Raw genomic sequence first — 12,363 nt, 5'->3', positions numbered from 1 at the left:
CACTGCATAAGTAGTGAAGTAATAAGAGTGCTGGAATACTGTTGATATCAAATTGATGTGCTAATCAATTAAATTGAACAATTAATTACCCCTCCCCTCCTCTTAACCTATTGTTATACCAGCTGATTTATGATTCCCTGGGGATACCTACTGTTATGTTAATTGATTTATGATCCCCTAGGGATAATCCGTCCAACTGAAAAACTCCTCCCCCTCCACTAACCTCTGGGAAAAGAGACAATTTTTTGTGACTCATGCTCAATTCAGTTCTGAGGGGAGGTAAGACTAGCTCTAAGATGCTTAGTCTATGTCGACACATCAACGTGAACACACATGAATTGTTCTGGTGGAAGTTTTTTGCCGATAGTTGTACTTATTACAGTGTTCCATCTTCCTGTAGAATCATGGAGGGGATGCAATTGTAGCATAACATAATCGTTTCTATTTTGTGGTTTTAGTAGTTGCTCATTTATAAGCGGATTACTGTTCTCGCCTCCTAAGACAAACTGGTCCCTTCCCCATAAGTCACATCTACCGATCCTGAAATGTTCGCTTAGTATTGATGATCATGTTGTTGTTTGGTCCTACCAGAATTGCATTATTAGTGAAGTCTTCCACTCACCATAGTGTGTGGAACATGCTAGCTGAATTTATGTTTAAGGAGTTTTAGATCATGTGAAGTGCTTGTTTTTTAGTATATCCATGGCAAGATTCAATATTCTTGATTGAGTAATCGTATAATCATTGTACCAAGCATAAGCTCATATCATGAGTGTGAGATTACATTTATTTAGCTGGAGATTTAATTGATTTTAGCGCTATATCCGCTATCTGTGCTGTTGGGTCACAGTATTCGTTGTAAAAACGTAAGACTACACCCTTTGCACGTCTGTTGGTACACCAGTACACACTGGAGAGTACACTATGGTAATACTTCATGCAGCGGACAACTGTTCATGTTTATTCAGTCACATTTTTAAATAAATGAGTTGACAGTACAGCAGTAGAGCTGCTTAGAAAGGCAACGCTGTAGGCAGACTGAGAAAATTTCAGGCTGATACGAAGATATTTACTGAGAGACAACGAGCAGCAGAAGTTCTGTCTTTTGTTTTTTCGATAAATAATGGACAAAATTCTTCCGTCAGTTTTGTGTACCTTTAAATGCATGGAGTGATGTCTTAGAATGTAGACTAAATTTGCATTTACATCTATATGCTTACTTCCCAACCATCGTATGGTGTGTGGCGGAAGGCACCGTGTACCACTACTAGTCATTTCCTTGCCTATTACATCCTCAAACAGAGTGAGGGAAAAAGACTAGCTATATGACTCCATACTGGCACTAATTTCTAATATCTTATCTTCGTGGTCCTTATCCCAAATATACGTTAGCGGCAGTTGAAACTGCTTGCAGTCAGCTTCAAATGTCGGTTCCCTAAATTTTCTCAAGACAATTCCTTGAAAAGAACATCGCCCTCCTTCCCAGGATTCCCATATGAGCTACCCGGATATTGCAATCTGGTGCAGGAAAAAACCACTTGCCATCCAAAGGCACTCTCACGTTCAGTTTCATTAATTAGTCAGTCATTCTGGTGGAAGTGAGGGCAAGAATACCACAGACATGATTCGCAAACTGTTTTATCTTTGTGGCAATATCTTTTAATGAAACTACAATCTCCCATCAACACAGGGAGAGAAGACCATTATAATAAAATGAGCTATATTACTGAATTTATGAAGTGATACGTAGTACAAACCTGATATTTACATCTCCTGATATTTACAACTCGTCTGAGCTGCTGCCGAAAGACACTTCATAGGTGACGAGGCGTCTGGCTGCTTTAAGAGAATCCTGTGACAGATGTAGAGAATGCTCCTAGCACTCAATCATGAGCCAAAAATGAGTTTAATATTCTCAGACTTCAAGAAGAATATAATAATTCCAATCCCAAAGAAAACAGGTGTTGACAGATGTGAAAATTACCGAACAATAAGTTTAATAAGTCACGGATGCAAAATACTAACGCGAATTCTTTACAGACGAATGGAAACACTGGTAGAAGCCGACCTCGGGCTAGATCAGTTTGGATTCTGTAGAAATATTGGAACACGTGAGGCAATACTGACCCTACGACTTATCTTAGAAGCTAGATTAAGGAAAGGTAAACCTACGTTTCTAGCATTTGTAGACTTAGAGAAAGCTTTCGACAATGTTGACTCGAATACTCTCTTTCAAATTCTGAAGGTGGCAGGGGTAAAATACAGGGAGCGAAAGGCTATTTACGATTTGTACAGAAACCAGATGGCAGTTATAAGAGTCGAGGGACATGAGGGGAAGCAGTGGTTGGGAAGGGAGTGAGACAGGGTTGTAGCCTCTCCCCGATGTTGTTCATTCTGTATATTGAGCAAGCAGTGAAGGAAACAAAAGAAAAATTCGGAGTAGGTATTAAAATCCATGGAGAAGAAATAAAAACTTTGAGGCTCACCGATGACATTGTAATTCTGTCAGAGACAGCAAAGGACTTGGAAGAGCAGTTGAACGGAATGGATAGTGTCTTGAAAGGAGGATATAAGATGAACATCAACAAAAGCAAAATGAGGATAATGGAATGTAGTCGAATTAAGTCGGGTGTATTTGTATGGAGTGTAGCCATGTATGGAAGTGAAACATGGACGATAATTAGGTTGGACAAGAAGAGAATAGAAGCTTTCGAAATGTGGTGCTACAGAAGAATGCTGAAGATTAGACGGGTAGATCACATAACTAATGAAGAGGTATTGAATAGGATTAGGGAAAAGAGAAGTTTGTGGCACAATTTGACTAGAAGAAGGGACCGGTCGGTAGGGCATGTTCTGAGGCATCAAGGGATCACAAATTTAGCATTGGAGGGCAGCGTGGAGGGTAAAAATCATAGAGGGAGACCTAGAGATGAATACACTAAACAGATACAGAAGGATGTAGGTTGCAGTAGGTACTGGGAGATGAAGAAGCTTGCACAGGATAGAGTAGCATGGAGAGCTGCATCAAACCAGTCTCAGGACTGAAGACCACAACAACAATATTCTTGTGCTATGGTGCAGTACGTATGAGACGTTAAACTGACAAGAACAGATTTCTTTTATCTGATAAGAGAATACTTAGATGAAATATAGCCTATGCGATATTGTTCTACAGGATTTTCCCAACAAGTAACCATACTTTAGCGATGTGAAAATTCATGTATTTCTTCTGTCTTCGAAAATAACTCCTATAAAAGGAAGGAATCTTTATTTTGCTTGAGAAATTCGAGATTTATGGACAATAACATCCGTGTCTCAGATAAAGTACGAGTAAGTGGAATTTTTTAGCTGTGGTGTGTCTTGTCAGGACGGAATTGCAGTTAATACATACAGGGTGCATCTGTGCAGCAGTCAGCGGCAGCGGCAGTTATGGACCTTGGCTGACAGGAACCTGCAGTTTAGCCTGTGACGACCGGTTAGTTATATAACCGCTCAATGTCATTCAATACGATCACGACGACACCCCTCGATCGACGTTAACACTCGTGGTGTCACTCGGCTTCATACATGGCAGTGGACGTTTGAAAATTCAATGGTCGTCAATTGATTTAAATGTATTTCCCGGCTGACTCTTAATTCAATTACTGCCACGGGGTTGAGGAGAAAGGACACATCCTGGTGGTACCAGCATTATTCGTATTTAGATGTTCGATTAATCTGAATGGTTTGCAATGTTTCAGCGATTCTATTCGAACTCTATGCTGATGTACCGACAAGGAACATTTTCGCAGATAAACATGCAAGTACGTAATGGATGTTCAGTTTCTCAATATAGTCCGTCGCACACACACATTATACATCCGCTGTAAGAACAATTTCATGCATTTACATTTTTGGTGTCCCACAATATTGGTTGGCTAAATATTATGACGATACGTTGTATACAACTTCTACAGATATTGTTTATCAAGTAATCAAGACTACGTAATGAAACCAAAATCGTGGATAAAACTGAAATGTAGTTTGTTTATTAACACTTCTCTTTTCACTAATTGAATATGAAATACGAATCGGGATTGGAGGTGATGATCCTATCCTTCTTTTTTAGTATTTTAGGTCCCCGTTAATTAATATCTGGTAGTTAATAAGCGAACTATTTTTTTATCCTGGCGCGTTGTTTGTATCAGTTACCCCCGCAACCGTCCAAGGATAAGATTCTATTAATGTTCTGCGCACACGCGTTTCACCATTTTATAAAATGCAGAATTACGTGAACTATAGCTTTCCGTTGCGCACAACTTTCTTGGGTTCCGCAACGATAATAGTTTCCCAAGAGTATTTTTCCCAGCTAACACTAAGTTCGAATTATATTGTCGGATTCATTTTCACTCCACCCGACAATAAACGTCTCTGATCACTTCGTCACACGTAATGTATTTCAGACGTGCTTGAAGAGTCTTTAAATATCTCCTTAACGAATTTCGCAGTCGCGTACCACTTTTTATCGACTAGCCCGATCGCTATAACTGAAGGTACAGAGCTCAATAATGTGTTACATGTTCTTTTATATGTTTTAAAAAACAAACGCGCCCCTACATCTTTCTGTCCGGATTGGTCTTTGCTACTTTGCTTTTTATTACTTTTCATTATATTGCTTCTTAGTTTCGTATTACTTTCCCCTTTTTTATTCTTCCAAAATAAAGTCTATTTATCCCCCATTTTAATTAATAAGATGCTAATTGACACGCCTGCCCGCAAAGTACCGTTATAGTTAGAAAAAATAACCCGACCTGTCGGCACTTGCCTGCAACTGCGGGAACTCCCGGCAGCAGCGTCCTCTGGATAGGTAATAGCGAAGTAACCAGTATGCTGATTGAGCGACGGAAAAATGGATGTATGTGTTGTGTGAGAAGATTCAATATGGCGAGTGCTTGCGCTGGACGATTATTCCCCCCTCCGTGTAAATTGATCGGTTCAATCTTTGGTGGTCAAGACGACAGTCTGTACAGACTCTGAGCGTATGGTACGGCTGGAGATGTCCACGCAACAGGTGGTGTACCCACTGTTTGCTGGCATCTCCTCAGCAGCGTTTTAGGAGCTCTCTAGCAGTCAGTGGATGGCACATTTCGCAGTTGTATGTGTGTGTGTGTGTGTGTGTGTGTGTGTGTGTGTGTGTGTGTGTGTGTGTGTGTGTATGTGTGTGTGTGTGTGCGCTCGAAAAGTTTTTTCGTCCGATATATTTGGTGAAAACATTGTGAAGGAGGAATGTCCCTGTGCCCTCAAACGTCGGCGCATAGAAGACCTCCAATATACTTCGAGCTATGATCTATTTGCGGTGGAAATTTAATTACTTGATTTTAAAAATTTTCGTGTGTGACTCTCAAACATTAAAACTAGGTTTTGTTACAAAGAAGAATCACCATAAGGTGGTTGAGTGTAGTAAGCAATCTATTTGACTCCTGTAAACTGTTAAATAATTAATTTGCTCGTGTAATGCAAACGGACTATTTCGCACCATTTTTAATATCACAATTGTGCCAGCTGTCCCTTTGTCCCCACATTCGCCAATAGGAGAACAGTTTTCTGATGAGGGATGAAGACCTCTGTCTCCATTTTTGGACATGTTGGTTCATGCATGTTTTCACACATACGGGAATTAACTTTTTAAGAGTGACAGACAAAGGAAGTGAATCTGTAATTTCTTGACCAAAGGAATGCTGCCACCTGATGCTACGTTTGGGAACCGCAAGAACAAATGGGGATCCCTTGGGCAGTTAGGCACGTCTTTTGGTTTGCAGTGCTGAGGTGCAGACGTTACAACTGGAAGTAGCTACAGGAGAGAGCAGAGGTGGCTCTCCGGCTATCGAGTATCAAAGGCTGCTGACTTCTGGTCCACAGTTGGTGGTGTTTAGTATCGAAAACGGCATCCGTCAGCGATTACAATGATTAAGTTAGAGGGGAAGCGCGAGTGAGTGGTGCAAACGTGAGCCATGTCTTTCAAAAAGTGATTAAGGGGAGACGGACAGCTATTTTATCCCCAATTCTGCTAATGTAATTTCACCCTTTGAATAGGTACACTTTTCGGTAGGACTATAAGTGTTAAAACAGTTGAATTTTTACTGAATGTGTGTAACATATATTCTTGTATTTACAAGTAAAATTAACAAAATAGTTCTTATGGATTTGAAGACTTTTTTTTCTTTCACAAATAAAATTTCACTTTTCTTAATACATTAATTATTACGGAACAGTTGCTGGTAGATTGGTGGTTCTCAATTTGCTTGCAATAAGGTACTACCATGCTGAGTACAAACTGACCACATTTCATTTTTCTAGCCCATTTAGCTGAGAAAATGATGGTAACCGAAAGTGGAAAAAGTAGTTTTTGATAAAAATAAATTTAAAGTTTAGTATTGCAATGTTAGTTTAGTTATTGAGAAGAATTACTTACTATTAATATTTTCCTGCACCTAACTGAGCATCATCTGAAACATACTGATCTTCTTTTCTTCGCTTGGTCCCTCTTCTTTTCTGTCTAGCTTGTTTTGTGCATTTTAAATTAGCAATTTCTGATTTGCAGATTCTCTCTCTATCTATTTGCAGCAAGGATTTGGCAATATTTCCATTATATTTTATGCCCAATACTTCCAAAAGATCCAGTTTCCTTGTTACACAATCACTGAAGCGTAAAATAGCATCATAAACATCAAATTTGAGAGTTGTAATCTGAATAAATACAGTTTTCGGTTACTGGCTCGAAATGACAGAATTCACACATTTGTCTAAATTTTGCGTTTGACCATGAAGACATTTCGTCAACATAGTGTCTTTATAAAGATCTCTAAATGTAGCTTTAATTTCATTCATTACCGCTGCAGGTAAATAATGTTTGTGGTCATATTTTGCACTTCATCCTGCACTTGCACCAAGTGTCAGGATCGTTCAGGCAAAGACAGTGCTGAGGATTTTCATTTGTGGAAAGCTTAGGGAAGAGACAGTCAGTAAAACCTTTTTCATGTTTTCTAAACTCCCAACAATTCTAATGGCCAAGCCATAATACATTCCTGGAAATTGAAATAAGAACACCGTGAATTCATTGTCCCAGGAAGGGGAAACTTTATTGACACATTCCTGGGGTCAGATACATCACATGATCACACTGACAGAACCACAGGCACATAGACACAGGCAACAGAGCATGCACAATGTCGGCACTAGTACAGTGTATATCCACCTTTCGCAGCAATGCAGGCTGCTATTCTCCCATGGAGACGATCGTAGAGATGCTGGATGTAGTCCTGTGGAACGGCTTGCCATGCCATTTCCACCTGGCGCCTCAGTTGGACCAGCGTTCGTGCTGGACGTGCAGACCGCGTGAGACGACGCTTCATTCAGTCCCAAACATGCTCAATGGGGGACAGATCCGGAGATCTTGCTGGCCAGGGTAGTTGACTTACACCTTCTAGAGCACGTTGGGTGGCACGGGATACATGCGGACGTGCATTGTCCTGTTGGAACAGCAAGTTCCCTTGCCGGTCTAGGAATGGTAGAACGATGGGTTCGATGACGGTTTGGATGTACCGTGCACTATTCAGTGTCCCCTCGACGATCATCAGTGGTGTACGGCCAGTGTAGGAGATCGCTCCCCACACCATGATGCCGGATGTTGGCCCTGTGTGCCTCTGTCGTATGCAGTCCTGATTGTGGCGCTCACCTGCACGGCGCCAAACACGCATACGACCATCATTGGCACCAAGGCAGAAGCGACTCTCATCGCTGAAGACGACACGTCTCCATTCGTCCCTCCATTCACGCCTGTCGCGACACCACTGGAGGCGGGCTGCACGATGTTGGGGCGTGAGCGGAAGACGGCCTAACGGTGTGCGGGACCGTAGCCCAGCTTCATGGAGACGGTTGCGAATGGTCCTCGCCGATACCCCAGGAGCAACAGTGTCCCTAATTTGCTGGGAAGTGGCGGTGCGGTCCCCTACGGCACTGCGTAGGATCCTACGGTCTTGGCGTGCATCCGTGAGTCGCTGCGGTCCGGTCCCAGGTCGACGGGCACGTGCACCTTCCGCCGACCACTGGCGACAACATCGATGTACTGTGGAGACCTCACGCCCCACGTGTTGAGCAATTCGGCGGTACGTCCACCCGGCCTCCCGCATGCCCACTATACGCCCTCGCTCAAAGTCCGTCAACTGCACATACGGTTCACGTCCACGCTGTCGCGGCATGCTACCAGTGTTAAAGACTGCGATGGAGCTCCGTATGCCACGGCAAACTGGCTGACACTGACGGCGGCGGTGCACAAATGCTGCGCAGCTAGCGCCATTCGACGGCCAACACCGCGGTTCCTGGTGTGTCCGCTGTGCCGTGCGTGTGATCATTGCTTGTACAGCCCTCTCGCAGTGTCCGGAGCAAGTATGGTGGGTCTGACACACCGGTGTCAATGTGTTCTTTTTTCCATTTCCAGGAGTGTAGTTCTGTAATCTATCTATTTCAACATTTGCTGGGCAGCCTTTATCATCACCTATCTTCTTACCATCTTCCAGTACTATTTTTGAGTTTTCTTTTAATAATTTTCTCAATCTGGATCCCATTCTCTTCTGGTCATGCCCAATGCATTATAATTCAGAAAGTGTAACATTCGGACCATAGGGTTTTTCTCCACCTATCCGGTCATAAGCTGTGCTGTCACATTCCCGTAAATACTGTGTGTATCTGACACCAATGTTTGCCATTGAACGATTAAAAATCCCGAAAATTACTGCTACTTCTATCCCACCAATGGAACTAGTATAATTCATCTGACAGTTATGTTCATCTTCTTTCTCAGTTTCACTGCCACACGTTTTACAGTACTCGCTTAGAAGCTCTGCACCAATTACTGCGCTTGTATCAAATAATGTGTCATGACACAATTTAGTGAAGTGTTTCCACGTTTGTGCCAGCTGCCATCAAAACATGCACAAATATCACCACTTTCACTATCATTACTTTCCTTAAGTGCTTCTTCATCTGTTTCCATCACTGACGTGTTACAAACTTCAGCAGCAACAGTTCCAGTTTTTGGAAGTCATAAATTTTGCATTTCGATTTGAAATGTCAAGTGATGCACACAAGAGTTTACCCGCCTCCATCCCTTTACAAACAGATCTGAGACCATAAACTAACCTTACAAATTGTTACTTGTCATTTCTGATGTCATTGCTGTAGGCACTGCATCATATTTTCTATAATTTTAGGTCAAGTTTGATGCAATTCCTTTGTGAAGACACTGATTCTCTGCCGAGGATACGTCCCCACGAGGTATTCTGCACACAATATTTTTGAAAATGAGATCACACAGCGTGCTAAGATTACCACAATATTTCGAAAAGAGTGTTCATCTCCACAAGCTGACTGGGAGGAAACTCCTTGAAGAGACTGCAATTTCTTTCTTGAGGTACTAATAATCTTTACGTCTAACATTCTTGTGTTGCCGGCCATTGTGGTCGAGCGGTTCTAGGCGCTTCAGTCCGGAACTGCGCTGCTGCTACGATCGCTGGTTCGAACCCTGCCTTGGGCATGGGTGGCTGTGATGTCCTTAGGTCAGTTAGGTTTTAGAAGTTCTAAGTCTAGGGGACTGACGACCTCAAATGTCAAGACCCATAGTGCTCAGAGCCATTTGAACCGTTCTTTTGTTCTTTGACCCACTAACCTCATTTACCTTTACGTATTTATTTCCTCTCAATTTTAATGTAGGTGAGAATTTCTGTATTTGCGGCATTTTTATGAAAACATGAGTAACCAGAGAAAATATGCATGAGCACTTAGTTCACACACAACAAACTTCACTAAGTACAACCAATAGCGCTCGAAAACAATAACAAAAACGGTGAGAACGATGAATATCGATAGTGGATACTGGGTATGATAACATGACACTATAAAACAATAGAAGCAGGAAATAATGTACAAATAAGGAAGGAAAACTGTGCAATATCTCTGCATGGGGCAAAAAAGAAGGCGTGGCATTTACATTCCAGATGGCACAGATCATCAGGAAAGCCGTCATAGTTCACAAAAAAGTCGTCGTAATTACTTGAAACAAAAACTATTTTATGCAGGAAAGAGCGGACATTTCAAGTATTCAAAAATCTAAAAATCGATTTTTTGAGCCCATTTGGCTTAGTCTCCCCTTAAATGAAGGCTATGCAAATTGAATTAAGCAATATATTATTGACATTGATTTGAATTTCGTGTCATGAGATATTTCCTCTCAGCACAGACTGAGTCTTTTAGCTGCCATTTTCCAGATGAGGGGTGGGGAGAGGGAACTTGAGGAGGGAGGGAAGGGGTGGGGGATTTCCCAATAGCATGAAATGGGAATCAGAACTAAACTGTGGAGGGATAACAAAAAAGTGTCTCTTTCACAGAGGAGTGGGAGAGTAGGAGGGGGAGAGATGGGGTGTTTCTCAGAGGGACAGATTTTCCCCAGGAGGTCATAAATAAAGGTATATCTAGGGAATCATCAGTCAGTTTACATAACAATAGGTTAAAGTGAGAGGGTTGGGGTATTAATTGTTCAATTTGATTATCATCTCAATTTGATATCAAAAGTGTGCCAGAACTCTCGGTAACTCACTACTTGCATAACTACTACAGCTGCATTTCTGCATAAATCAGTGAGAAGCCAGTTTCATATATTTTGGCTGTGACTTCTGAGCTGGTTAGTTAAAGTATAATATGTAAACTACTGACTAGAGATCTTTATAATCAACTTGTGAGAACGTTTGTTCCATTAACTTTGAGCTTTTTTCAATTTTTTCATACAGACCATTCAAGAGTGGAGAATTGTATTCCTCACAGCAGCTGGAGTCTTCTTTGTGGGCAATCTGATTTTCGTTATTTTCGGTGATGGCGAAGTTCAACCTTGGAACGACCCTAACTATTCGAGAGGAAAGAAAACAGGTGAGTTCCTTGAATACTTTAGATGTAGTGCTATTAGTGCTGCTAGAAGTTCTCTCAGAGTTATTACCATATTGTCATACGAACTTAACATTTATAATCATTTGTCAAATAATTATGTTAGGTAACATGTATCTGTAAAGTGAGTTGCATGTTTACGTGCGCCAATTCCCTTTAACTTGCGTCAGTAACCGTTCACATAGGTGTGAAAAATTTGAGTCCAATCACGTCTACTTTACTTTTGCAACATGGCGCCAAATGAATTAATACACCCAAAGCATTCTAGTCGTGGCTTTCGTTGCAGTTCAGAAGATTACAGAACGCTTGAATATGGAAATGAGAACACGAAATTGTCCGTTTCTTCTGACAATTCTCGAGGTTTAGTGCGTGCCGGTTGAAACATATTTCGAATCTGTATATCAGAGCACCCTACTGCACAAACACAGAGCGAAGATGGATAAACTCTGCTGATATGCTCTCTGGATCTGAGATAAGTCTAGCCCTATGACTGAGAGTCCGTAATACACCACTGCGTTGCGATGGGTGATGGCAGATCCTATCTTGCAGATGTAGAGCAGTGTGGGTTGGTTTATGGGACACATTGTGACTCACGAAACCGTCACTTTTTCTGCGGACCAAGGCGTCTAAAAACGGCAGGTCTCCATTTTTCTACAAAGCCATATTGAAGCAAATGCTAGGATGGAACACTTGAGAGGGCTGAGAGCTCTGTGTTTAAATTTGTGTTGTCGGGAAATACATGACATGCACTTTTATGTTCGTGAACCATATTGCTAACTCGCAACTAACAAATGAAATTTCTTTTTTTCTTTTCCAGAAACTATAGAAAAGGTTGCAGTTTGAGCCACTCTAAGTGACGCCAGTAGCCACATGGAATATGTGAGAGAAACACAGGTTTCTTCACAATAAAACTTTGCATATAAAGAAGACACAGGGAAGGAAAACTCTGCAAAACATACACTTTCTCCGCAACTTGATTAACATACCAACGTCGCTTGGAAGAAACATATTTTATTTTATTCTATACCAAATGTATACAGGCTAATTGAAAATGTAGTATCCACATCGTAACATACAAGAACTACTGCTCCTACAACAGGAGGCTGAGAGTTATGATACTAGAGAAGTGGTTGTGAAACTATAATTTAATCTAACTTAGCAGGAAGTATAATCGGACATTCATGTGAATTACCTGAAGAATTTTGGTGAATAAGGATGTGATTCCATCGAGACCAAGAGATCTGAGGAATCCATAATTATATCAGTGTAAGTGTGAGAAGCGGGTATTGTTTTCGTATGGCTTGTTTCCGCTTCAGTTTTGAGAAGCGCATCTCCAGAATCTGTGATAAGAGTTTACTGCCTAATAGACAAATCTAAGTTTTTCTGTGATTT

The 12,363-nt window shown here is 41.4% G+C and overlaps 1 protein-coding gene across 1 annotated transcript in view; it reads left to right on the top strand.

Annotated features, from left to right (window-relative positions):
• Positions 1-11,960, top strand: part of LOC126459498 (putative inorganic phosphate cotransporter) — a 67,257-nt gene extending 55,297 nt beyond the window's left edge. The window contains exons 7-8 of the mRNA XM_050095864.1: positions 10,821-10,956; positions 11,789-11,960. Of these exons, the coding sequence (XP_049951821.1) occupies positions 10,821-10,956; positions 11,789-11,814 (162 nt within the window). The 3' untranslated portion in view covers positions 11,815-11,960. The remainder of the gene's footprint in view (positions 1-10,820; positions 10,957-11,788) is intronic.
• Positions 11,961-12,363: the final 403 nt, after the last annotated feature.

The sequence above is a fragment of the Schistocerca serialis genome, chromosome 1, assembly GCF_023864345.2.
Source record: "Schistocerca serialis cubense isolate TAMUIC-IGC-003099 chromosome 1, iqSchSeri2.2, whole genome shotgun sequence".
NCBI lineage: Eukaryota > Metazoa > Arthropoda > Insecta > Orthoptera > Acrididae > Schistocerca > Schistocerca serialis.
This window is presented reverse-complemented; position numbering and strand designations above follow the sequence as displayed.